Raw genomic sequence first — 26785 nt, 5'->3', positions numbered from 1 at the left:
TCTCTTAAAAGTGAACCCCCCCCCCCCCAATCTGCCCTCACTCACTGTGTTTGAACACCGGAGAGAGCAGCGATGAGTCAGCACTGGTCCAGTGGGAGGGGCTCCAGGTAGGGTTCTAATTTAGCTGGCTCAGAGGTGCCGGCCAGCTAAATTAGAACCCCACCTGGAGCTGGAGCTCCTCTTGCCGGACCAGCGCTGACTCGCCGCTGTGGTTTTTTTCTTCTTACTTACCTCACCGAGTTAAATTTCACAGAACAACTGAATCCAATGATTTGGAGGGGTGTCCCAATACTTTTGACAACTTAGTGGGGTTTTTTTGAATGGCTTATACTGTATATGTGATAAGCTCATGTCTAGCTCATAGAAAGTGCCACACTCATGTAATGAGTTCATATTTATTTTAAATAACCACAATAGAAATTTGAGACAGTTGACAACTATGTGCGCTAAGCACAAAGCTAGTTTTGAGTGAGAAACCTCGTTCCTATAAAGATGTACTTCTTGATACTGACAGATAACAGGATATGAAGAACTGCTGCACAAGCAATGAAAGGTAATCTAAGCCATTGCTTGTTTTAAGATCTATTCCATACCCGCCCTGTAAGATGATATAGCAGCATTTCCTGACTGGAGTCCAGCTGACCCTGCAGTGACCAGGAACATCCTGCAGTCAGCTAACACAATGAGGAGTTCCCTGTGAGCCTATCCATAATATAGAAAGTATTGCTGCTAATAATTCTGACAAGTAAATCTTAAAGTGAAAACACATGTCATCTCACTATTATGAGTAGTCCCATGTAACTGTGCAACATGATGTCATTTTAGGCATATTCAGTACAAATCCCATTAAATGGAAAGCTAGTATAAGGTCTGCAGGACAAGCTGTATAATACATCAGACTAATTCCTTAGGGGAGCCACTAATCTAGACCTCTAACTAGAGTGTGACAAGTTTGATAACCAGTCCTCTCTCCGTCCTGAGTACCTGATGCCTGTGCCTGCTCTTGACAGGAAGGCTGGATTTTTTTGTAAGCAACACAAAGGATAATTGTTTAATATTCAGTTTTCAAATTAATTTGAAATCTTTCCAGCATTCAGATACTACTTGCATGTGTCAAAATCCTACAGCGAGAGATGTGCTAATATGTGCCTTATCTACACATGAAGAGCAGGTAATGATATAACTGATTGCTGTGCCTCTACTCACCACTTTTTATCTTTTGGATGCTAAACAGCCTTTTTATAGGGAATTTCTAGTTTTTTCAATCATTTTTTTTAAGCAAAGAATAGATGAACTTGATGAAAACATTTGTATCAATGTATTACAGTGTAACAATAGTCGAAGCTTTTGTTTTTGATAGTGTGGGGACTGGTTAAACTGCGTGTAAAGGCAAATCTTTTTTTTCTAGCTTTGGATAGAGTAGGGAAGTTCTTTGTATCCCTGCTGAGTAGACATACCACTGTAAGCTGTGAAAATGTAAAATACGTGTTGGCCAGTTCAGAAGATTGCTTAAAAAAGGCTGAACGTGTTTCTAAATGCACAAAATGTAACTGGCTATTATATGATAGCGCCATAGAATGTTGATCCTGGGAGTATAAGATATAGAAGAACATTTTATCATGCTAGGAGATAGATGTTGGACCATGCTTTATAAGGTTTTTTCCATCCTCTGGATTAACTGCAGGTTTAGTGTTTTGAAGGTTACAGGGCTTTAAATGTATTGTCTTAGCTAAACTTGATGAACATGTATCTTTTTTAACACTAATTATAGAAGTTTTAAAGCCCAGTTGAACCCTTTTTAATTTGTTACTATAATGCAGCCAGGTTTCATATACAGTAATAGATATTCCTTGTTTTCCCTTTTTACTTATGGCCTCATTCACACAGGGCTAACAAGGGCTGTACACGTCCGTGCTGCATGCACGCCCGTAAGGGGGCCGATCCCAGGAGAGGTGCTGCGCGTGATTGCGCAAAGCAGCCTGTTCTTCTCTAAAAGAGGACACAGCCGTAAGCGGTCTGGCCGCATCCTCCCAATGGGAAGAACAGGCTGCTGTGCACAATCACACGCAGCACCTGTCCCTCCCGGGATCAGCTCATGCAGACATGCACGCTAACACGGACGTGTACGGCCCGTGTTAGCCCTATGTAAATAAGGCCTATCTGCTAAGTGCTGCAGCAAACGTTAAGAAGAAACCACACAGAAATGTTGGTTTGAGACTCTCACACCTGACTCTTGTGCAGTCCAATACACCCTATTGAACTCTCCCCCTATTGATCAACGCTCTTGCTTGCCGGCAGCTCTATTGATTAGGCAATGCTCAGGGGGGCACAGCTTTCTGAGTGAGGTAAGTATGCAGTTGAGGTGGAGGGTTTAAAGGAGAGATATTGGGTGAGTAAAATATACTTGGAGCCAGTGTGGGACACTGCAGCTGTCACGTGCCGACTCTAGATCGAGGCTTGTGGTCTTATCCCTGCAGAGAGTAGTGGCTGTCAGTCTTCGCTCCCCTCTCCATTCCCCCCCAGTGCTTACTGGAAATACAGAAAGGGTAGGGGGTGGGCACAGCTGGTTCTGGCCGTCAGTCAGGCAGCCGGGTGGATCATCCCTTCAATATTGTTGGGATCCTTCTCAGCTGTAGTGCGGTTCTGAGTGGTCAACATATAGCAGGCAGCAGCTTGCTATATGCTGACTTTCAGTCGCAAAAGTACGTTAGTGAATATACTCCTGTGACCCAAAAGTGAAGTAAAGCCAAAAAAAGGTTTGGCTTTAGTTCTCTTTTTAAGTGTAAGCTAGGTAAGCAGAGTTAGGAGAGGGTGGGTTAGTGTAGGTTTTAATAATGGTACACTTGTACTTTTGTTTTAGTGTATTCAAAAAATGAAAACTAATTATAACTATTAAACTACTGAGTTGGACCGACACTGTAAAAGTGACAATAAAATGATCAGTACAGAATGGCCTCATGTATGAAAAATGTCTGAATGCAAACTCCTTTGCATGTAGCAACCTGCCTATTTCTAGCTATCATACAGTAGTGCTAGTTAGAAAATTTACATGCACTGCCTACTATGTGCAACACAGGTCTTTTTTATTTCAGAACCCTGTCGATTCATAAAGCATACTATTGTTGTAGTCACAAACACAGAATTTCCCAATAAATCTCCACTCTGTCCACAAGTTAGATCTTTTCTTTTAACCTGCTTGTCCTCTCCCAGTTAGAAAATGTTCCCACTCATGAGCATGGACACTCTTCTGAGATCATTTTTGCATCCTCTGCACTGTTTTTGATCTCACAAAACTGTTCTTACCTATGTCACATCACGACTTCTGTTAAGTTTCTCAAACATCAATATTTCTCCTTTTTTTGACATGGTCTGAAATTCATCATTGCCCTAAATTACTTCTTTCAGACACTCTAGTGTTTTATTTTCCCCATTGTATTTATCTATTATAGGATATATGTATAAACCATATTTTTTTTCTTGAACTTATCTTGAACTTTTCTACTTCTACAGCGCCGTTAATAAGTCAGCTTGCAAAATCTTAGCCTCACAAAAAAGGGATGTCCTGAAATATGTCGCAGAGCTCTTTTCTGCCATATCCCTAGGCCACACATTCACTCCAGAAGTGTTGCAAGGTTCCCATTTACCTCTTAATAAAATGTTTTTTTTAAGGTATCAAATCAAGCTTCACTGTATTAACATCTTTGTCTGTCCCAAAATGCATGCTAGACCAATTCTTTCTTCCTTTTTTGCTTAAGTACCATTGTATCCTAAGGATTGTAGTTCAATCCACATTGAGATGGCAGCTGTGGCAACGGCAACGAGTTGAGGCTTGGACTGCTGCCTTAATAAATGCTGCTTTGATCAGATTTCCTTGCAATTTATTTCAATTTTTAAAGTTTCCCAAGCAGGTAAACCTAGTAATCTCCAGTGACTTTTTGCATGCTTTGCATGCTTTGCTATACATCCCAAAAAATGTTACCATGAGATTTCCACCAAAAGCAGCAGACTTTACTTTCCTTGGAGTGGGTGACCCATCAGTTTCTCTGCTGAGGTATCCAGTCATAAAGGTTTACAAAAAGCTAGAAAAACAAAACACCCACCAGCTTTCTTTTTTTTTTATTTCAATCAACAAGGAACCTTAACCATTACTATTCTTTCTAATTGTCAACCAAGCACTTGATCTTTGGAATTCTTCATCTTTCAAATAAGCATGATGAAACATATAATAATTGTCATGTTTAAGTGGCACATGTTTATGAATGCCTTGTACAATCATTGATTTAGTACCATTTTAAGGATACTGATGTAATTTCTTTTCTTCACATGGTAATGGAGAACTAGCAACTTGTATGAAATATTAAAAGGTGGTATCTGCTTTATACACTCCAAAATATTTTTAAAGTGGAGATGTAAACTATAGCAGAGACTGGTCCAGCCTTGCAGCTAAACTAAGCCAATGCATAATATAAAGAGTGGTCATGTGTAAGCAGTAAGATACAATATGACGATATAAGTAAATAAACATAGTCAATGGAACAGTGTGCACAATGGAAGGAAATGTGAAGTAACTAAAGTAACAGATGACTATTGAGTGTAATGGCTTGAAATGCTATATACTAGAGGCCAGGCTATAGTAAAGAAAAACATTTCATAGTAAAGGTACAATGTCAGAAGTCCTAAATGCAAACATGGGAGGTGTTAACAATGGTGGATAGCAAACTCGGATAATTTGCAGATCTAGGGCAATCTTTGAAGTACTGGGGACATGAGATAACATAGGCATGCAGTGTTACTGACAGCCTTGGATGTAAGGATTAGATAAGGATTTTGCTCTTGAAGAAATAGGTCTGGCTGCTCTATTCAAGAATGGCAGAAGTAAGGCCTACTCTGGAAGTACCAAGCATATTACTGAGGAATAACAAATAGCCTGCTGTGATTAGTGGATAGTTTAATATTTTATTTGGTTTTGTTAATGCACAGGTGGAGGCATATTTTTTTTAACTGATCGTGGCTAGATTTTATTATATTTATTGAGGGGGTAAGGGAATCATAGGGCAGAATTAAAAGTAACCATTGAAAAGCAAGCTTGTACTGGTGGAGTGTTCACTGCACTGTTAACTGTAATAGTTAGGTTGGATATAAGGCATTGGGGGGATGGCGAGTTTGCAATGTTTCTGGCAAGATTTGCATGTCCGACAGCCCTGCGATTTGCAAGTGTTCTTGATGCTGTTTAGGGCAGATGCCAGATGTGTGAGTGTTTCTGAGTTGAGGCCACTTTTCCTACATATTCCTAGTGACAAGTGTATGTTTAAAGTAGAGGGTGACCATTAATGACAGAAAAGACTGTAACATAGATTAAATGTAAAATTGCACATGCAGAAATATATTGCAGAGTATTACCAACCTACAGACAACATTTAAAGCTACAAATTATTTTCCATGGGTGCAATGCACAAGAGTAGGAGGTTTGAGTACAGACCCCTATGGTACACTGTTAGATTTAAAGACAAAAAAAACAAATAATAAAGAATATATTTTCATACTGGAGCTTTATTTGTTAATTGAATTTGGCTTATTACAGTGATACAGAAGACGTATTTATTGTAAAACATTTACTGTAGCAAACTCTTGACTGATGACATGAAATGTATATGTATCTTCCCTGAGCACTTTATATCCATATGGCCCTGTCTTTTGGTTTGGTTTATTTGGTTTACAATTAGTGGTATTGGATTGCTCCTCAATTTGTGATTGTCCTGGAGCAGGTAATATATGCTGCGATATGACACTTGGGAAGCATGGAGCGACACAAGGGACATCTGCACAGACACGCGTTCAGCTTTGACAGTCTTACTGTAAACCCCAATTATTACAGAGACAAAGTAACTCTCAAGCATAAAATGAACTGTAAGGTATGTAAGGTAGTCCTCATCTGTCTCTCTGACTCGCTGCAGCTATACAGCTACCAGTGCTTTCAAAATACAGTTAACTAGTTGGCTGGATGAGGCTGCAATGAGGCCAAGGGAAGTGGTGTGCCAACATATAATGTACCTGTAAATAGAAATGCTGAGAGTGTAAGAATTTGTTCCATGTTGGAGAATAGTTGTTTTTTTAATTCTGTTCTTTGACTGGTAAATTTCCTTAATGGATTACCCGTAAAACAATGAGTATCTACCACAGCGTTTTACAACACAGTTGACAATTCTCATCAATGCATTAATCTGCATCAACAGGGTGCTAGGTAGCAGGTCAGGGCTAACCAAGGAAATATTTTGTCCTTGTTTATGGTTTCCTGGCGACTAGTTTCAAAATCTATAGCGCACCACAGATGGATACACTTGTTTAATTTTGTACGGTTCAGTGACCACTACAGCTGCTTTTAAGCTTCAATAAAAAGCTGATTTTGTTAATGTGCCTCAAATGAACATCTGAACAAACAACTTCTTCTTATGTTTGCAAACCGTGTGCCATTTCAGTTTTTATTGTTCGCTGACCTTACACCAGTTTGAGCAAGCATCTCTCTAATTATCTCTCATGTAGTCTATTGAGAGTACAGCCTTAATAATAATAACTAAGGGACTCTTACATGTCCCAGTGTAATTCATGGTAGAAAACAAAACTCAGACTTCCACTAAAAACAGGCTAAAGTTAAGTTTATAATCCGTAGTGGATTTTATGTAATGCATTTCCTGATGATTTCATTGAACATAAATACAGATGGCTAACATGACTTCCAACCAATCTCACTGGTCATTTGGTTTTAGAAAGTCCCTATATGAGTCACTAGGGTGTTCCCTATCAGAGTAATGATTAAGCATCTTGGTGTTTCAGCCATGCTGCGTGTAAGGTAACCACTAGGAACAAGGGAATGTTTTTTTGATAGCTAAAACATTGGGATTGTACTTCCTGTGATCTAGCTTTAAAGAAAAAATGTTTGGGTCTCACAGCTGACAGCACCTGTAAAAATAGGACAGACTGTCCCAAAGTGGATAATTATACCATATCACATGGCCTACAATTTCTACCCTTTTCTGATGAATTTTCTATGCCTATGATCCTAGTTATTTATCATATTAAAGCAGATTTATCAATTCATTTGTTTTTTTCACCTTGATCCTGTAGCAAGATAATTTGTATTACTTCCTGTGACATCACCAGACTTGGAGATAGTGGAAGTAGCATTCCTTTGCAAGAAAATAAATAAATGTGTGCATGTAGAGTGACTCAGAGATGGTGGCGATAGACCATTATGGAGTCCAGTAAGACTACCTTTCTAATTACTACACAGATGGGCTAGTGCAAGAGCATTGTTTTTATACTCTGTAAATCCCCTTAAACCTTGTGTGTGTTTGACACCAAAGCCTAACCATTAGCAATAACTCCCACCCAATTGTGATTGCATTTATGTTAGGGTGGACATAGTACAGTGATACAGATCCTGCATCTTCTCCCAAGGAGATGATGTAACTGTAGCCAGGATCAGATTTACGTTCACTGCTGCCCCAAGGCCAAGGCCAGGTTCCTCATTGTGCCCCCCGCCAAACCTGCGGTGGCTTTTGTCCAGTGGTGCCACCCCTCAGCTCCTTGCTTTGGTGCTGTGTGGTGGCATCGGCATCTTTTGAATGCAGCATTGAGGCCTTTAATCCATTGTGAAATGGATATTTCAGAAACAGAGCCCCTAAATTGTTTTGCTATGCAGCTCCATCACACATAATTATGACACTTATCTCTGCCCTGTTTTCAGAGAATGCCTGTAGAGAATCTCATGCTGCATCTACCGTTTTTCCCCGAAAATAACAAAAACGTCTTATATTTTTTTTGGCCCAGAAAAACACACTAGGTCTTATTTTCTGGGTAGGTCTTATTTTCGGGGTAGGTCTTATTTTTTTTTTTAGTGTACAACAATCCACACTTATTCATGTAGAAAAGTCTACATGTATTCATGTACAAAAATATGGTGATCAGGGCAATCAGGGGTGATTTCCAAGAGCAATTTGCTAACCAATCGCTGGCCAGAATGAGCAAAGCACACTTACACTATAGATTCCTCACAGGCGGAGTGCATTTGGTATCACTCCGCCTGTGACAGGAGCCGGCGCTATAGAGGAGGCATCAGCTTATGCGGCTCTGCTCCCTCCGCTACCTCTAGTGCTAGCTTTGTTGGCACTGCTAATTCTCTCCTGCCTCTCCCACGGCTCTTCAAGTTCCCCCTTATGCCACCACCGGCCCTGAGAATGGTCACAACTAGGTCTTATTTTGGGGGTAGGTCATATATTTTAGCAATTCCCAAAAACAGTACTAGGTCTTTTTTTCGGGGTAGGTCTTATTTTCGGGGAAACAGGGTACTAGGAACCTCCTTTAAACCAAGTTCTCTATTTGCCTCATGATGGGAAAAACTCTAAACAAGATTCTAATTTTTATCTCTGCTGGAAAACCCCATAAGTGTTACTCATCTACTCAGTGGGAGGAGCAGCAGAGTGTTACAGGAACGTATCAGTCTACTATCTTTGGAAACAGTTCTTGAAACCATGAGCAAATTAAATGTTCTATCATCTTCTGAATAGATAATTAAAAAGCGGTTTTCAAAAAAGGGTGAGGTATGTAATATAATTTGCCCGTCTATATTGAAGCAGGCACTGATTTGGACCCTCTAACAAGATCATTTTGCATGCGTTGTTTCTTCTACATTGGCTGATTCAATATCTCCACTGTTCTCTGCTGCTATAGAGTGATGTACACCTTGTAAAGTAGCAGATCACTTAAGGGCAAGCATAAAGCATTTTGAATACAGATTGTTCGCTTTTACTCTCATATATGTATGAATGGTCTATCAACCTTTGCTCCTTTTATACTTAATTTGTATTGCTAAGCCTTCTTTGCTACGATACTACATGATTCTATACATCTTGTGCATTCCCTTGCATATCAGTAGCAAATCTGTTGGACAATATTCTATACAGCTTCTGTGGGATCTGAGGCTAGGTTCACACCTGGGAGATCTGTGGTCGTGCACTAAATTGGGTGGATTGCCAGGCGGTCACAGAGTCGCAACCACAGCCAATCACGCTGGCTGTGGCATTACTTTCTACTGGCACCCCAATTGTGCTAAAAAAGCAGCGCATCGTGTGTCACGTCATCGTGGTGATTGCCGCGCAGATGTAGCCCCATTGAAATCACTGGGGCTGTGCAGCAACCACTGTGTGCTCTAGCACACGATCGCACGGCCCGGGTATCACTCAGGTCTGAACCTAGCCTTTATGTGCTGAAATCCTGATGTTGAACAGTTAAAGGAGTACTAGGGGCCATGATAGTAAATGGCTTAGCAACAGACTGAAGTCTCTCAAAAAATGGCACTGATATGAGAGAGAGGTTGCCATTACTTTACATAGACACTGTCACTTTGACTGGAATGGATATGTGTCAGATGTAGAATTATGATTTTTCACTGACTCTGATTTGTTGCATGCTTGTTCCCGATCTGTGGTTATGAAGTGCTGCAGTGAGGCAACAAGCATTTTCAGAAAAAGGACAGCTTCTGTATTTGCTTAGTAAGTACATACTGGAGGGCTTTTTGATTCCTTTCATCCTTCTTGCCATGACCTTCTGGGAAGTGCTTTCTCATTATGTTCCAGGCCCGGCTCCATAGAAGTCGTGGTTCCAATACACAGCAATGATGGATTAAAAACCTGAAACGTATGCAGTTTGGAATAAAGGGCTCCATGATTTTAGGCAGTATCTGTATTTTCTACTATATCAGTTGTTCTGGATGTACAATTAGCCAGTTGGCCATTTGCAAACAATTTGCATGGCTCTGCCCTCTATCCTGGAAAAAGGAACAATCCTGTTCTTTTTTAAATATGTGGTGGAATGAGACATGAGAATACCTTCTGTTATATGAAGGCTCTACTTTACTTTGCACAGCTCCGGAAAAAAAAACGAGGGCTCAGGGCCTGTTCACACGACGTCCGTTTTCTGTGCTGACCTGATCCGTAGGCTCCTGCACTAAAAATGCATCCCAATGTATCCCTATGTGTTTTATGGGCTACAGTTCTCACGTGTGCAGTCCGTTCAGGTTACGACAGAAAAATACTGCATGTCAGATTTTGTATGGTCAGGAAACGGTCCGGAAACGCAAAACGCATCAAAAACGCACTGCACTGCAGCTAACATACTGACAGCCCCACTCCAGCAAAAAAAGACATTTTTTTTTTTTTTACTGGAATGCATCAAAAACGTAGCTAAAACGCGGCAAAACACATAGCACCACGTCTGCTGATCCACACCTGATCCGGACCTGAAACTCATGTGAACAGGCCCTAAGTGCTCGTTTTCATCTTGGTGTGAAAATAACAGTTAGACTCACCTGATCCTGGGAGCCTGCTGGCTATTAGAGAGCTCCGTCCAGCCTGTCACCTCCTCCACTTCAGCAATAGTATGTCCCTCGGCATCCTCACATCCCATGCACAGCATACTTGATGACTCAAGGATCCTTAGATCGCTGGAGCGAAGGGGAAGAGAGGCTGGAAGGACCAGTCTTTAACAGCCAGCTGGCTCCCAGGATCAGGTGAGTATAACTTTTTTTATTTTTGCACCTAGATGAAAATGAACAGTCAACCCTTGCAGTTGGGTGGTAGCCCCACTGCAAGGGTTAAGAGTTTTTTTCCCCTAGAGTTCTTCTTTAAGGCAGGTCCTGCAACATGAATATGTATAATATAAATATGATAAAATCCTGTTTTAATGGATTCTGGCCTAGTCACACAAATGACTTCTATAGTTAAGTTTTTTTTTTTATATCAGAATTTCCATTTTCTATGAGGTTGTTTTTAAAATTAAGAAGTGTTTTACGGAAAATCATTATTTGGAAAGTGACTTTTTCACATCATAAGCTTGGAAAATGGATCACTTACCTCTGTGACATTCATCACTTTAATTGCTGCGAGCTGCCCTGTTTTAACATGCCGGCCCTGCGCAGATGATAAAACAAAGTTTGATTAGGACCTTTCTTTTTAACAAATGATCAAAAGAATAGCAGGAGTATGTAATAGAATTTAGCTGCAGCCATTCCTACACTTTGATGCCAGCTCTCAGATCTCAGACACGGAACAAACAAGCTGCAAATTTCTAAACTAAACGCACTTGTTTATTCAATTTAAAAGTAATTTGAACAATTGGTTTATATGTTTTCATCCGTGATTGAGAAAAACATGGACAAATAAAAGCAATCTATTTAATAGTTAACATATTTTAAGCATGGAAGGGCAGGATGGATCCTCTGTTAATTTGTGTTTTATATAGATATTTAATGAATAGATGGTTTCTCCTGAATGCCGATGCGTTGGTTTTCATATATTGCTGCTTTTATTAAATTAAGCCTTGCCATAAATGCGACTTTCAGAGTTGCATTAAAATCCTAATCATGACATGGAAAGAAATATCCAGTTAATTAAGTTTCAGTAGCTAAGAGAACAGTGAGTACAGGCACCTGATAAAACATCTACAGTGTTTCCTACTAATGAATGCTGTTCTCTGGCATGGCTGTTTGTTTGGCCATTATCTGCATCATTTGATGTAAGTTATGGTTAGTACCTGTGTTCTAGCGGCTAAATTGAAGGCCACTGTCTGGAACCTCTCCCATTCCCCAGCCAGTCTTTATCACTTAAGGGACCACAGGAGAAATGGTGTTCGGTTTGAAACTTTAGTATAACTTAAGTCTGAATTCCGGGATTAGCATATATGGCCTTAAATATAAGAGACGTGTATTTTTTACTTGAATCTTGGTGGGCAGCAGGGGTGTGGAATTCCTATCTCCCGACGCCCAGGACTTGCAGTTCCGTGCACCGAGTGGGTAGTTGTTTTGTATATTTAGCCCTGCTTTGGCAAGCGGGGCTAAATGTACAGCAGGGAAGCCACCGCTTGTTTTGTACAAGTGATGTTGACGATATCACTTGTATGCAGCCTCCATACAGGGAGGCGCATTGAGGAACCTGGCATTGTGCAGCAGAGAGAGTAAATCCGGCTTGTAATAGACCGGCCATTGCTGCTTTCTCTTTCTGCAAGGTGACTGGTCTTGTCTCCGCCTTTCCTGTAGTTTTCTGAAGGCAGCCTGTAGTGGGTGGAGCCTTCCTATGCAATGTAATAGCCAGATTTGCAAAGTGGATTTATTTGTGGCTATTGCATTTATTTAAATTAAGTGCCCGGAGTTTAGTTTTAAACTAAAACTCCACTTTTTTTAAAAGTGTTTTTTGGGAAGGGTTAAGTCTTTCAGCTTTTACTGCTGTGTCGTTTATGAAGATTTCCCCTCATTCACTGATCTGGAAACACCAAGGTTATTGGTGTGAGCTCAACTTAAGTACATTTTTCATATATTGGTAAGAAATGTATAATTATCTTTACTTCACCACGACAATGTCAATATTGCTCAGACAGGTTTTTGATGCAACAAAATAGACCTTGCTGGAATGGTACAAATAGTAATACAATGTTGCATCCCACAAGGCCCCTTTTACACAAGCGTACAGGTTTCCAACCGTCCGTTTGCAGGTGGAAAACAGACAACAATGCATCTCTATGGCAGTGAGAATGAAAACTAAGGACTATCAGTTTACATCCGTGTCAGTTGAAGTCCATAATTTTGACTGACCAGGACCGATGTAAAGTGATAATCAGCTTACATCAGTTCAGGTTACGTCTGTTTTTTGGGAAAAATGTCGTAATGCAGCATGGCAAACTCCATGCATGCGGGGGTAAAGCAAAGAATAATGGGAATTTACCATACTATAATAACCAGAGGCCCAAAATGGACATGTAAAAAATGCAACGATTGAAGTACCGCCGGGCGGGCACTGAAAGGGGAGGAGGTGGAGGACGCCGGGGCTGGGGCCCAGTACCGCCGGTCCAGTGAAGGAAGAGGTCGCTGACGGTCCGGTGCTGTAAGAAGACCGCTGCGGCAGGTAAGGAGCTGCAAGGAAAGGGCCCCCCAGACCAGCCCACCTGAGACCCTGCAGAGCTTACCATAGACAGTCTCTGTGGGCTGTGCAGGATCTATGGTGGGTTCTGTGGGGCCTCAGGTGGGTGCGTTGCTATGCCTTCGCTCTCTCCTGGCTGTCTCTCTTCGCTCTCTCCTGGCTGTCTCTCTTCGCTCTCTCTCCTGGCTGTCTCTCTTCGCTCTCTCTCTCTCCTGGCTGTCTCTCTTCGCTCTCTCTCTCCTGGCTGTCTCTCTTCGCTCTCTCTCCTGGCTGTCTCTCTTCTCTCTCTCTCCTGGCTGTCTCCCTTTGCTCTCTCCTGGCTGTCTCTCTCTCTCTCTCTCCTGGCTGTCTCTCTCTCTCTCTCTCCTGGCTGTCTCTCTTCTCTCTCTCTCTTGGCTGTCTCTCTTCGCTCTCTTGCTATCTTTCCTGGCTGTATATCCTCGCTCTCTCCGGGCTGTCTCTCTCGCTCTCCCTCTGGTTGTCTCTCTTTGCTCGTTCTCCCTCCTGGCTGTCTCTCTTTTCTCGCTCTCCTAGCTGTCTCTCTTTGCTCGCTCTCCCACCTTCCTGTCTCTCTTTGCTGGCTCTCCCTCCTGGCTGTCTCTCTTTGCTCGCTCTCCTGGCTGTCTCTCTTTGCTCGCTCGCTCTCCTGGCTGTCTCTCTTTGTTTGCTCTCCCTCCTGGCTATCTCTCTTCCTTCTTGCCTGTATATTCTGCTAGAGCGTTGGGGTTTTGCTTTAAGAAAAGGTGGCAACCCTAATCAGCTCACCTCCCGGGTGAAAGGGGACCAGGGCTGGATCTAGCAATAAGCTGAGGGTGTGTGGAAGAGTGGGGCCCTTCATGGATTCTTGCACCGGGGCCCTGAGGTCACTAGTTACGCCACTGGGTCTATTCACAAAGCAGCCAAAGGATCTAGCCGTACCTTCGGCCGATTCTTCGGCTAGCTTCGGCCCCAGGACCAGGAGCTATTCACAATAGCCCGTACAGCTCCTGAACTTAGCAGAGCGGCTTAGTCAAGCCGAAGGCATATGCCTCGGCTCGGCTGAGCCGCGCTGAAAGCCGAAGCTGGCCGAGTATAGCCAATAGTAAACTAGCATTGCACCCGCCCTCTGCTGATGGACCTGATGGAGAACTGCAGCAGAGGGCGGGTGCAAAGCTAGTTTACTATTGGCTATTGCAAATTGAAATAGCCAATAGGAATCTAGCAATGCATTCCTATGGGCAAAATTTATTTTTATTTTTTTCTATTCTGATACGGCTCCGTGTCAATATAAAGAAAAGTAAAAAGCAGTGTTTCTCTCCTGGGCGGCCGGGAGCGGGAGACTCCCAGAGCGCACGGGAGAGTTTTTTTTTTCAATTTTGACGGCAGCAGAACCGCTGGCCAATAGAAAACTATTGGGCGGAGCTAGCTGTCATTGCTAGCTCCGCACAATCGTTTCCTTTTTGTTTGTTTTTTACTTTTTAAACTATTTTTCTGTTCTGCTCGGTCCATCTGAGGGATCGAGCAGAACAGCCGAGCCGAATGCCGCTCAGCGGCATTCGGCTATTCACTCACTGCTGTTCGGCATCTATAAGAATAGACCGAACAGCAGTAGCGAGTAGCCAGATGTTGGATCGGCTGAGTCAAACTCCTCCTGCACGCTGAGGCTCCATGCTGAGCATGTTCGGCCGACCGGAAGCCACGTGAAGCCACCCGATATATGGCTGAAATCAGCTGTACCAGCCTGAAGTGAATAGCCGAACAGCGTTCGGCTCACTTCACTTCAGGTCGTCCTTTCACTCAGCTGCCTATGGCAGCTGAGTGAATACACCCCTTAATCTTGCACCCCCTCATTTATACAGACTGTGTTAAGAGCTAATAGGTTGATGGTGATAATTTTCTCTTTGCACATTGCTTTTTAAAGAAAGGTGTTTTTACATTCATTTGTTATCCACGCAAGCACTAGCTGCTCAGAGCTGCTCCCAAGTGCTTCCTTGACGATGATATCAATCCTTTCAATAACACGCGCTTTTACTTTTGAGAGACGCAAATAATAAGAATGATGCCTCCTGGTAAATGCCGTAAAATGTAATATGATAAAAAAATAACTCTTTAAGGAAAAACAAAGCAGGACAAAATCTCTCAGGCAGGAAAAGGAAGAATACAAATCTGCATTGATACTAGCAAAAGAAAACAAAACTGTAAAAGTATCCTCAACTATTAAAAATGTTAGGTCTGTCGCACATTGCTCTCCTCTCATGGGGAGCCAGATGTTGTCTCTTTGTGTCGTGATTATTTTTTATCTGTCAGGGTTACAAAGTATGCAGCAATTGTACCTTGATAGTCATTATGTCACTGCAGCATAAATCATGTTGAATACTTGACTTTATTTCCCCACAAGTGATTTAATTATAACATACTCTCAACAGATTACATGTCATGTGCCCCTATTTAATATGTGCTTGAAGAGTGCAGTACTGTAGCTGATGTTCAGTAGGAAATGTCTGGATATAATTGGTTGCTGTACATCCTACAAGTGCGGAAACCAGTGCTAGAATATAAAAATACATTTTGGAAACTCTTTCCTGTGTCTGCTGGCACGTGCTCAAATAGGAAAAAAACACATCTCCAAGTGTTACTTCAGATGAGATTTCTTGTAGTTTCACCTAAAACAAAAGGCTTTCAAAGTCTTGTTGAACTGTATGACTATATTGACATAACTGGCTAAGCATTAAGCTCTCTTTCCTTGTGCAGCAGCTAACTAGACACATGAACAGTCAACTTGGCTGCTTCAGGTTCTTTGGCACAATTCATGTAATGGCATGAACATGGAGAATTGCTATAAAACTACATATTTGCTTTCTGAGCACATTCGGAATAGAGTCTATTTGATTGCCATATAATTACAGTGACTGCAATTTTTGGGTTATTGTGCATTTTTATATCTTACCCCGACTCCCTCCGAAAGGCGAGGCAAGGACCAGTGGCTAATACCATGTATTACACAGCAAGTCTGTAAGTGAATACCCTACCCAATGGATTTTAAAAATCAGGTGGCTTTTGCTGAACCCAAACACCTACACGTGAACAGTACTTTTTTGGTCTCATGGACTTCCTCTGCACAGAGCTTGTGGTTTTGGTCATCGTGTGAAGTCCCACAAGAGTGACTTCACTAGAGTTCAATAAAGAGACTTTTTAAAAGGTTAGGTCACCTAAAGCTGTTGATTAATTTAGCCAGAAGGTCTCTGTTAAGGTGCCCATACACCTTACGATTATCGGACGATTTTCGTATGCGATCGCGTTTTCGTCAGATATTCGTAAGGTTGATGGGCAGTGTACAACCACAAATACTGTACAACCAATCGACTTTTGACTATCCAGCAGGTTAGAAAACTTTGGTCGATCGTACGATTTTCGCAAGGTTGGTGGCATTTCCGTACGTCAAAATTCGTACGATTAACACTGCTCATGCCCAAACGAAAATACGTGTAGTCGATTACCGCAATTCGTCCAAGTGTTTTTTTTAAACTACAGCTGATTTAACCTTGCGACAATCGGGGCAGGATGGGGCCACCATACGAAAATCGTACGACCTGTCGATCATTGGACGAAAAGTTTTGTTTTGATCGCAAGGTGTATGGGCAACAAAAAATAGTCCCTTGTTCTGTTCCCACCTACTTTTATATATGAAATTGTTCTCACCCACCTTTTGTGTGCCTACCACTCCTGAACTCCTGTTGCATTCTCCATAGTATGAAAAAAGTTACATTATTTAGAGGGTGTGAGGTTCCCTGCATAAGCCATGGTGGCTATGCAAGAACAAAATCCTCTGGACTGGAGTCCCCAAGAAATATAAGAATTTATCAGTTTAAAGCCTAAATGCAGTCATCGAAACAAATATTCAATGGTTATTGTGCGAACACTGTTTTTACTGTCTTACACCTGTTTTCTTGTTACAGCAATTTGTCTATATATGACTGTGCAGCCCAGTAGGGACAGATTTTGAAAATACTGCTTAGTGCACTCTGTAATCTAATAGACCTGGTCATACAAACCGCCTCTGTTCTTCAACACAACAAATGCACATGAGACTGCTTGTGATGAAGAATGTGGCCACTACTCATCTATACAAGTACTGTATAAGGCACTGGAGTGGGAAAGTAGAAAGCACATTTATAATAGAGAAAGAGTTATATTAAGACTATTCCAAGTGAACATCACTTAAATTGTTATATATATGATGGTACAAAGGTCAGACGTAAGTTGGACAAACACAAATACCAGTATTGGGTGGACTTGCGCTTAAAGATAAAGCTTCCTATAACACATCTGCAATAAACTCCTCACAAAAAAGGTAAGGACTACTTGGTAATACCATGGTTTACATGGCATAAGTATGCACAAATGTCACCTCTCATACCCATTGGATGTGTATGCATCCAAGAGAGATTGTCTTAAAGTCTTGCTATTGGCAATACCTTTAGCCTGAAACTTATTTCCTCTCTAAGACATAAGCCAGACTGCCTGCCTTTGTTCTTGTCAGATATCTTTTTAAAACAAAGCTTGCTGATTGAGTATTGATCCTGATTGTGATTCCCTGCTTCATGTGCAGTAATCCAGGATGAAGCAGCTCTGTGACAGAGTTTATCCATGGAATTGTCAGTCATTCTTTTGGATTGCTGGATCTAAATCTTTACCGTTTCACAGCTGTAAAATGAAAGTTTAACTGAAAAAGTCAAATGCATACCAATAAGATAGGAGGCTGGGAATTAGTCACTATATAATTGTTCTTGTTGTGCATACGTTTCTCTAGCTTTTAGATCCTTGATTATGTAAAAATCAGAATGTTAATTTAAAGCAAGTATATAGTACTTTTTAAATTGCAACTCCACTTCTGCTGGAGAAAACCCATTTTCCTGACCAGTTCTAAACATTATAAAATTGTCAAATACAGCTGTTATATTTTTCAATAAACATGCAATTTTCTCTTCTGTCAACTAGACATGTATCCCCACAAAAAATCTGTATAGTTTCGGATATTATTTCTTTAGTTTTTTTTTGGATTTCGGATCCAACATTCAATTCAGTTCATTATTCGGATTTTGTATCCGTCTGAATTATTGTTTTGGAATGACCGACAACAGGAAGATACATGACCGTGCCTGTAATTAGGCATGGGCTCGTCTCGAACATCGGCAGTTCGTGTGTTCGGCGAACACATGAACTGTCGGGGCATTCAGCGGGCTCTTTGCCCATCGAGCTCCTTGCAAGGCACAGCGCCTTGTGAAGCCCTGATTGGCTAAAGCCTTGCACCTGACCTAAAGGGTCTAGTATTGTGTGGGAGGGGGAACCGCACACTTTTTTTCTTTTGAAATGTCATTTTGCTGCAGCAGGTTCCATGCATTTTACAGATGTGCCACTTTACACGCAGTTTAGGGGGACCCACCAGGCATGATATTTTTAAAGGAATGTTTCAATTTTATTGTTTCACTTTAAGGGAAAAATAGAAGAACACAGTGGGGCTTTTAGGGCACTGAATGACAGATCCAATAGTTTTAAGAAAATATAAATGTATTTGTTCAATAGAAAAAGTCAATAAAACCATTACAATACTAAAATCTTGGAATAAGACAGAAAACTCCAAACATCACTCCATTCCCTACTGAAAATATAGTTCATAAGCGTAACATGATTGTCTGAAATAATAAAACCCGGTCATAAGTATAGCAATGTCATCATGCAAAATAATCATACATCAAATGTCAAAAAATACATGATTTGGTCATATTGAACAATGATTTCATAAAGAGAGATGATGATCTTATCTGAAGACAGTAGGGAAGGTGATTTCACTACGTGTTTCGCACATCTAGCGCTTCATCAGAGAGTTGGAGGGAAAACTGTTTCCCCAGAGAGGGGTCAGCGGACATACATTGGATGTACAAGATCAGGCATGAAAGAACAGGACCCCCCGGGGACGATGAGGGATGACCACCAATACCACAGGGGACCATATATAGAGGGAAGCAAATGTCTCTGGTTCAGAGGCCCATCTGCTAAGGCCAAATAGATCCAAAAAAAGGGGGGAGAAAAACACCAAAGAACCCCTCGGTAGACCTCTCCAGATCCCCCACAAACGCCGTCGGTGTGCGGAGCCATCTCAAGCCAATTCCAGATCGAGCAGTCTGGGATGAACTTCCAGTCAATGTGACAAACTAGCATAACAGGTCAAAGCAGGAGTTGCTGGAATGAGCAAAAGTGAGCTGTAACATCCAAAGGAACAAAGTCAAGAACTATGGGAGATCAACCTGTTGATGTATAACGGGCAAACCCGCTTGACATTCCAGGTTCCATAATAACAGTTTATTATTTGGACTGACCCTGTAAACATTGCACTTAGTCAAACTAAAAACATTATTGCCTTTTGTTTGTCTGACCCAATAATGTTTTTAAATTACATTTATCTGGGAACTTGAAAGCACCTCTTTCAGTATTTGAAGTTTTCAAATATGATAACTTTCACCTATACCTATTTCCTCCCACACCCAACTGCACAGATGTAGTTCTGAATAACAAAGGTGATGACTGATGTGTTTTGACTTCTATTGCGTAGAACAGTGAAAGCACACTTTTGGCCTTTTTTTGTTTAGCAGTATGAGAAACCATGGCGAAATCCATTATTGCAGTCTGGCAAAATAGTTGGCGTGGATTTCTATGAGAACATACAAGAGGGAAACACACCTTCCCTTACCTTCAGACATGCATTCCTTTTAATTTGCTTAAACTTTAAACAAAATATATTTTAATACTGTATTGTGCCTTAATTATTTTCTGATATCTATATTAATTTGAGGAGCTGAACTGCAATAATGTTTGCTCAGACATGTGGTGGTAATTGAAAAAGCATTGCCAAATTAAAAGGACTTATGAATTTAAAAGTCATTTAAATGCCTAGTTATCTCAGTTAAACCAAATTAAGACTCTGAAGGACTAACTGCCAGCTGAGCTTCACACATGCTGAAGTTTGCACTTCTGCTTCTTATATTCTGTATATACAGTGGTTTAAGTGTTGAGTACTCTTCTAACACAGGTGCCTGGTGAAAATGTATTTAACTTTTGCCATGCTTGTTAGAAAAAAGGAGAGAATGTCACCTTCTGAGTGGCTTTTCCATCATTCAATTTTAAAGAACCGCCAGTAAAGTAGAACTTAACCCCAAATTTGTTTTCTAATTTTGGATAGAACAGGATGGGTTTAGAACTTGTGATGGGTTTTTACAAATGTTACAGATGAGATGTGTTGGTCCTGAATGTCACCAGGACAAACATGTGGTGTGGGGAAATGCTACATGGTGTCTACAGTGGCTATGCGTTTCGAGGGGTTACCTGACTTTGGAGACACCCAACACTTTTGCACCCCCGTGACCATAGCCCGATTGCCAACACTGACACACTGCGTCCCTCAGCCGTGTGTAGCTCCTCCCCCTTTTTCTCGTTCCTGACCGACGCGGCCCGGCCTGGCCAGCCGAGGTACGCGGGCGGCCATACGGAAGCACATCCATTCTGGACCAGCCTCTCACACCAACGGGGACATCCCTTCGAGCCAGGATCTGTCCAAGGAGAGGGCCGCCCAGACTCCACACTCAAAGATCTATCAGCGCTGCTTATTACATAGGTTTTGCTTGCTGTGTTGTCCAGCCCTCAGTTGGACTGCTTTTTGGCATCACAATGTTCCTGAATTACCATCCTGTGTGTTAAATTGTATGAATAAAATAACAGGATTTATGACTTATAAAAAAATAATTTTCTTGGAGTATATTACTGGGCACAGGTCCCTTTCCCCTGTTCTTATGATCAACTCCTGCTATTGCTTGCTACAAAACTGAAGCATGATATTGGTGGCAGGGGTTATACTAGGCTGTCCATACAGCTTTTGTTTCCCATTGTCCAATCTCCTGAATGCGGTAGCATAACCCAGTGATCCTAAATTACCATCTTGTGTCCAATAATGAACAAGAAAAGGAGCTTTATACAGATACACTTTATTATTATAAAGATACACTTTAAAACACTTTAGTTTATTTACATAAAGCTGATCTCTGTGTTTATCTAAAAATTAAATGAAAAACTACACATTCCCTTTAAGAGGACAACTGAGGTATTATTTCAGCTTATCTGCAGTAAAGGCAAAGGGTATAATCTATTCCTAAAAGCAGATTGCATGAAGAGCAATTAGCTCCATTTCCCTGATACACAATAAAAGAGCTAACAGCCACTTGTTTATATTCACTGATACTGGTCTGAGGTTAAAGGCAAGTCATGAGAACTTTTATACATAGCAGCTTAATTGTTGACCACAAATGGAATATAAACACTAGCAGATGGGCAAAGAATGTTTAACATTGCTAAATGCAGTTGTGAATTGCACAGTTGTGAAAAACTCAAAATCTATAGAACAAAGAGCACTAGAATTTGATTCAACATTTTTAATTAAGCAATACCAATTAAGCAATGATGTAACCTGCATTATATAAACCTCAAAGTCAGTTGCCTGATTGTGGATCTTTTAAAAGGGACTCACCACAAAGCAAAATGCTTCCGAAGCCTCTAATGAAAACAACCCTTCTCTCACTCCCAGCCCTCATCCTAGATTTCTGAGCATTTAAATTGAACATACATGGCTGTCTTTTCTCATCTTTCTCGCTTTTCATATTAGGATAGAAACAAATCCCAATTTAAGCAAAAATCTGAATATTCAGTCTTAGGAAATGTAAAGGAAACACTTTTTTTGTCTTAGTTTTGGATAGAGTTTTATAAATATTTTATTGCTGTCTGGGTCCCCGCTGGAGAGATCCACCCCTCTTTATGGTCATTACACTGATGCAAAGTGGGAGGAAATCTAAAATTTTAGAGTGGTCGCCAAAACAAGAGGTGAGGGTTAATATTCCAATCCAGACACCTGTTCTGGGGACAACTATCTAAGAAGGGAATTCCCCTGACTTTGGGAGGCTTATTTCAACTTCCTGCTGTATCTACAGTACATAAAGTTAAAAAAAATGTCTCCAATGGTAAAGACAGCAAAGAATAAACTGACAGGTTCTAACTCTGTATTCTGTCTACAACTAAAATTAATTTTGGCTGTACATGCCCTTTTACATTATTATATTTGTGCAGCTCTCCCTATTTTACATCACTTTTTCTCAATGTAACTCTTAATTTTGAGAAGCAAAGGTCAACCAAAGTCAGATAATTGAAGCCCTGGCACCTCCTTTGCTTGTTTTTATGAAAAAACATTGATCCAGTGCTTGTGGTCTCCTTCCGGGATAACAGGTAGAAATAATATATCTGACCCAAATTCTGCTTCAGTTGTGTTCCTCTCCTCTTTCTCCTTCCTGCAGTGGGCTATTTCCCCTGTTGGAATACAGTACACCTAGCTTGGCAGTACTGACTATGGATATCGCTGACCTTTTTGGGAAACTAAAACAACTGTGTATGTCTTGGCTGGATTAGTGTAAAGCTGGCCATACACCTTACAACCATCGCATGACTTTCGTTGTGCGATGGTTGTAAGGTAATTAACATTTCGTACGACCTGCCCATCTTGGACAGGCAGATCGTACTTGCGATCATCGCAAGCCCTCCCCGCTAAGGGGAGGGCTTTCCGGTGAATGCAATGCTGAGCGGGCAGTGTGCGCTTGTGCACACCAGCCCATGCGGCTTTCATCTTCCGAGCACTAGGAAGAAGGAAGTCGTGTGCTAGGAAGACGGAAGTCGTGCGACCGTACAGTACATGTGGTCGCACGCTGCCCATACACCTGCCGATTATTGTACGATCACGGGCTCACCCGCGATTATCGTACGATAATTGGCAGGTGTATGGGCACCTTAACATTTTCCTTGTGGTATACCAAAAAACAGATTGCCATTACTCCAATATATTTAAAACTATGCAATAGGAAAAACCGGCACTTGCAAGGGGATCCGCCCATCCAATACTTTATTTGCAAAAAGGCACAAAAGCAGCAAAGAAAGGCTTGCATGTTTCGGCCCCCAAACTGAGCCCAGTTTTGGGGCCAAAACATGTAAGCCTTTCTTTGCTGCTTTTATGGGCTAAATCTTAAGACTCTTAAAGGTTAGCGTTCTATATTATGGAATGGGGTCAGTAGTGGGACTTTCCAGGAAGACTAGAATTTTAGAAGAGAGAAGCGAGGTACAACATGTTTTTAAATAGGAATTAAGAAACATGGAGCAGCTCTATCCTCTTGTTTCCAATCCCACTGCTAGAACCTCAGTGCCTGGTAAAGCTTCCGCCAGAACCTTCACTATGCAATAGGTAAAAACCGGCACTTGCAAGGGGATCCGCCCATCCAATACTTTATTTGCAAAAAGGCATAAAAGCAGCAAAGAAATGCTTACATCTTTCGGCCCCCATTCCATAATATAGAACGCTAACCTTTAAGGGTCTTAAGATTTAGCCCACCTATACATTTTATTATGAATTTCCAGATGCCACCCCAAATGTATCCTTTAGTCTATACAAAGTCACTGGGTCACACATCTCCACTCACTACTCGCTTACATAACTCTTGCATCTAGGACTTTTCCTGAGTCTCTCCCTGTCTGAAGAGGGACAAATTGTCACCTCATGTACAGCATACTCATTTTCCTTAGCTCTGCCCACTCTTGTTAAAGCTATTACTTATTACAGTAGCACAGGAGATTATGGCACTATATAAATAAATTATAAATTAGATGTGCATGTAAGTGTATCATACACTTACTAGGTCTGTCAATAAATGTATTCCTGCAAGATTTATACAACGTTTTCCCCAGGCTTCACACATTTTCCTATTGAATCCAATTATAGACATAGGGGGAAATTGTGTGAATCATCTGTGACAACATTTAGAAATGGCCCTTTTGGTATTCACAACTGTGCCTCTCTCAGGACACGGGTAGTGGATCATGCTGGTAATGTTGGCTCTTTAATTAAAGGCCAAAAATGTAAGTTTCTTTTGTATTGCATTCTGTGGGAATTTCCCCTCTCAAATTTTCTTTTTACACCAGTACAGGAAATAATGGAAATGGGTGTCATTGGGACAGAAATATACTGAAAATGCAAGTGTACAATTTTAACCCATCGCCTCTATATTAAGACATTTTTTTGTTGCTTTCTGTGTCTGTATTTGAGATATTTTCAAACATTGTCTGTCCCTGTGACACCCTAACACCTAAAGAGGAATGAGAAGAAATCGCCACATAGGGGAAACCGACAGCAACAAAGACATGACAAAGGTTGTAATATAAATACCCTGTGTGTACAATAAAAAGTATTGGCTGTTTTTTGCCTTCAAGGCAAATGTTAGGAACAAGCAGGGTGGTGGCCTATTACTTTACAGCTGTGGGTGATTATCTGTATTTTGGAAATTATTTGCATGGCACCTGTAGCATTGTACGTTTACTACATCCAGCAGAATACCCTTTTCAACAAGATTTGCTGTTTCTTTGTTTTTAAAATATCGTTCCTTTAATATCTACTTTGAACTTGCCTTAATCACTTCAAATTCAATTAACTTCCTTTTTGCAGTGGACCTCCTATGCTGTCATACTTTGGTACATTGCTAGTGCTTGTAGCTGGCACTTATGCTTAGCTATCCAACAATATATTTTTTGAATCCCATGTTTATTGTGAAATCTTTGCCTAAGCACAAATGTTGTGTAGAATATCAGCTGCCTGAAAGACTACTGCGTCTGCTTTTACATTGTTGTACATTTTGCTTTTAGTATTTTTTTGTATGTATTTTCTTAATTACTGAAGTGTAAATTGGCCAGGAAGCAAACGTGTTGATTTACACTATTGTATTACTACTGCTGGGTTAGCACCCCATCAACATTTGGTTGCTGCATGGACTGTTTTACACCTGATTTGTCAACTCGTTATTAATGTAAATGTGAGCTCCTTTTTATTGTAATGCCCTTAAGAAGCTATTTAAAGTTAAGCATTAAGTAACATTTGTTACTGAATACCAAGAAACTCCTAATGTGCTAAAACCGAACGTTGAATTGGAGTAATGATCGCCTTCTGTGGGATTGCGCTACTAGAGACCATAAAGAATGATTAATACCTCAGTGGTGACAGCGGTGTCAGAAAATCCATCATCTCTTGGCAGTTAATTACCAGGTTTCCCCCCTGTAGGATACAGGGTGTCTTGACGGGTTTATCACTGTTATTCTATCTGGGTCTCACTATTCTATAGTTCTGTATGTATCTTCTATTCTGGTATTGTAAGCAAGAAAGAACACATTTTAACTGTACAGTACACAATGAACCATTCTAAAGCGGCATCTCCCTGGCCATCAAATTTTCAATATCATTGTTGGGTATATGTTGCCAGGTTGGTTAAACTTGGTGAAAATAAATGTAGCTTGGGTTTAGTATAGAATCTTCAAACTCAACACCTGGCTATCTGGGATAAAGAGATAATATTTAGCTGGCTCAAGAGATTTGCAATGCAAGATTTTACATTTTTGGCTATCTCCAGTTCTCAAAACCTCTATCTCTGTTAATGGTAAATACTGGAAATGTATATCAAGTAAGGGTGTCTAAGTCTACACATGTAATCATAAGAGTGATCTGTAATGCCTTTTGAATATCAATTCTAAATTATGGAAAGCATGATAGACAGCATAGGAATGCTCATTATGTAACTAGAGGCATATGTAATTGTTTGGTCAGTCTTGTCATGCAGGCATCCTTGACAGAGAGCCAAACAAGTTCTGTGGCCTTAATAAAACTGTGCTGAAGTTAAGCAATACAAAACTGATTATGGGCATGCTCCAACCTATACGTAATCAAGGAAAGAGCAAAGGAACATTGATTAGGTAAATATGCTCTCCCCTCCTGTAGTCATAGTAAGTCTGACTTGCAACTTGCTTCCCTCAGCAGGTTGAACAAAGCTACAAATATTTTGGCAGATAAAACACTACCTACATACATGTCAACTGTATTTTGTTCTTTGCCTAAAATTCTAATCTAAATATTGACATTGTTTTTGAGTGGAAAAATAAAAATCAAAGGCTCTTCTTGCAGGTCTTCAAAGCCTTCTTTTTTTACTTCTGATTCATATTCATTTTTCTTTAAAGCCATTGCTGAAACAGGTCAAAGGGAAAACATTACATAACTAGCGGAACAGACAGAGATGCAAATCCAGTGTAGATAAAAGGAGCCAAAGTGGTCATCTGCTAGTCCGAAATGGTTTTAAGAATATCTCTAGGCAATTCACTGGAGGCTTACATATTTTACAATGATATGAAAAGGCCCCCAGAGATTCATACAAAACCATTTTCATGTAACCCCTACCAGTTTTATTTTTTTATGATAATAAAGTCATATGAATTGATCCCTAATGATTTTTAAAAATCCCTTTGCCAATATCTTTCTGACAAAAATGAGAAGTGGAGGTAGCCAGAGGGAACCTTCAAATACAGAGATCTCATTCTTCTACATAGCTACAGTCTATGCAACAAAATGTAAGAATCTTTCTTTATAGCTATAAAAGTGTCAGAAAAGCTCCCATGCTATCCCTTAAGTCACAATTATGCACGGATATTATCCACAGTAGCAAAGCGATGTTTAAAGAACTTGCTTTGAAAATATGCTGGAGCTTTTTTTATTTAACACTGTAGCATATGCAGATCCCCTTGATTAATTTGTTAATATGGTTGATAATACATATTTAGATGAAATGCTTACTTTCAAATCAAGAAAATACATTTGTAACCAGTGATGACACAGGTCTTTCCAAAAGGAGCATTGACATCTGTGGAAATGTAACTTTTTGATAAAA

The 26785-nt window shown here is 40.7% G+C and overlaps 1 protein-coding gene across 1 annotated transcript in view; it reads right to left on the bottom strand.

Moving 5' to 3' along the window:
• LOC108788656 (mitogen-activated protein kinase kinase kinase kinase 4-like) overlaps positions 1–26785 on the bottom strand; it is a 189948-nt gene that overhangs the window by 139105 nt on the left and 24058 nt on the right. The window contains exon 3 of the mRNA XM_018558479.1: positions 10908–10964. Coding sequence (XP_018413981.1) covers positions 10908–10964 — 57 coding nt within the window. The remainder of the gene's footprint in view (positions 1–10907; positions 10965–26785) is intronic.

The sequence above is a fragment of the Nanorana parkeri genome, unplaced genomic scaffold, assembly GCF_000935625.1.
Source record: "Nanorana parkeri isolate BGI_ZX_2015 unplaced genomic scaffold, ASM93562v1 scaffold342, whole genome shotgun sequence".
NCBI classification, from domain to species: domain Eukaryota; kingdom Metazoa; phylum Chordata; class Amphibia; order Anura; family Dicroglossidae; genus Nanorana; species Nanorana parkeri.
Note: the sequence above shows the minus strand (reverse complement) of the source record. Positions and strands in the feature narration are given on the sequence as shown.